Source organism: Octopus bimaculoides, chromosome 1 (genome assembly GCF_001194135.2).
Source record: "Octopus bimaculoides isolate UCB-OBI-ISO-001 chromosome 1, ASM119413v2, whole genome shotgun sequence".
NCBI classification, from domain to species: domain Eukaryota; kingdom Metazoa; phylum Mollusca; class Cephalopoda; order Octopoda; family Octopodidae; genus Octopus; species Octopus bimaculoides.
Genome location: NC_068981.1, coordinates 86,362,351 through 86,364,004, shown reverse-complemented (window position 1 = coordinate 86,364,004; position 1,654 = coordinate 86,362,351). Strand labels below are relative to the sequence as shown.

At 28.6% G+C, this 1,654-nt stretch overlaps 1 protein-coding gene across 5 annotated transcripts in view; it reads right to left on the bottom strand.

Moving 5' to 3' along the window:
• LOC106884379 (protein dopey-1) overlaps positions 1 to 1,654 on the bottom strand; it is a 136,711-nt gene that overhangs the window by 73,049 nt on the left and 62,008 nt on the right. For all 5 annotated transcript variants that reach the window (XM_014935736.2, XM_052967989.1, XM_052967997.1 and 2 more), the window contains exon 7: positions 129 to 718. In XM_014935736.2, the coding sequence (XP_014791222.1) occupies positions 129 to 718 (590 nt within the window). The remainder of the gene's footprint in view (positions 1 to 128; positions 719 to 1,654) is intronic.

Genomic DNA, 1,654 nt, shown 5'->3' with positions numbered 1-1,654 from the left:
ATATATATATATATATATATATATATATATATATATATATATACACATACATATATATAAAGTACTTTGTGAGAACCTAGAAAATACAAAGTTTTTGAATAATATTTTGATAATATTGCTTTACTTACTAATGAAATAACATCAAGAAGGAAGTTACACAATTCACAAAGTTCGATGAAATCAGGCATGTCAGAGGGAGATTCTAAATCAGAATGGTTAACTTTTGCTGTGTGAACCTGCATAGAACTCTTCTGGCAGGCCAATTCAAACATTCTTCCAATAAAATCCCAAATATAAAAAGGTTCAAAAGAGTTAAAAAGCAAATTAGCAGTCTTCAAAAGTTCAGTAATAACTTTCTCATCACGTTGTGGGGAAGCTGTCTTAGAATTTGATGAAGGAACTTTACACTCTTTATAAAGACTTCGGAAAAGAGCCCATAGCACATTTTCTAAGATCACCGGTCCAATTTCAGGTTTATCCAAGAGACTGATGAGAATTCGGAATGGCTGTAATATGGAAGCTTTTGCAGATGACTCATCATTAGGATAATCTGGTGTGCAAGAACTTTCGTAGAGTCGAGCTTTCAGAGCTAAGACAAGTAAGTCTTTTGAAAAAGTATGAAAGTAAGATTGGTCCTTTTCTCCTTCACTGGAAGCAGTATTATTCTCAACTGAATCATTAGACAAAGTAGAGTGACGTTGCCGAGCATCAATTGCACCTAATGAGAAAAAAAAAAGGGAAGAAAAATATTCTAAAATACTATTAGGATATTTGTATTTAATTTGAATTAACATAAATAAAGGTCAAGAAAAATGGAGGTTATATTTTTGCTTTTCAGTCAATTCAAGTGGTTCACTCTTAAACTCAATTTGAAAAGTGATTTTATTTAATTTTAATTTTTATATATATTCTTAATAACTTGGAAATTCCTGAAAGTCAAATACTGAATATTTGGCCAAAAAAAAAAAAAAGTTATGGACCAATGTTTTTAAATGTTGAAGTTACATACATCTGAACATTAAAATTTGGCTGGAAGGCAGGGGAAAGGAATATGTTGTGATTTCTGTAACTGCTTTCCCAACATTATCTAAATTGTCAAACAATTATAATCATTACCGTATCAAAAGAAATTTGTCGTGTGATCATTGTAATACTAGCAATGGCTTTTTTCTTGTTTTTTGCAAGTATTTATTTCCAACAAAACTTTCTATTTATATTACAATGTTACATCTGTCACAAGATAGACTTCATTACTATACATAGTTTCATTAATTAGTCAGTTGATAGTTTCAATATACAATTGTATTTTTTTTTTTACTAGAATTAGATATATGCAATTTTATATTTAATCGTTTACACACACATACATACATATGCATATTTCTTGCATTTACTAAGCTTTCTCTTATCAAATTTGACTAAGCATAAAATTAGTTAATTATAATAAATTTATTTTAGTGTAAACAAAGCTTTAATTCATTTGTTTTTGCATAATCATAATTAAACTATACATTTGATTTTATATCTAAATGTGACCAAAAGTATTATAATTTCATTATATTTTTTATCAAATAAGAGAATATAAGATAAGTACCAAGTCAAAATTGTGACTAAAAGAGCAGCTGTGTGTGATTGTGTGTGTGTGGGGGGGGGG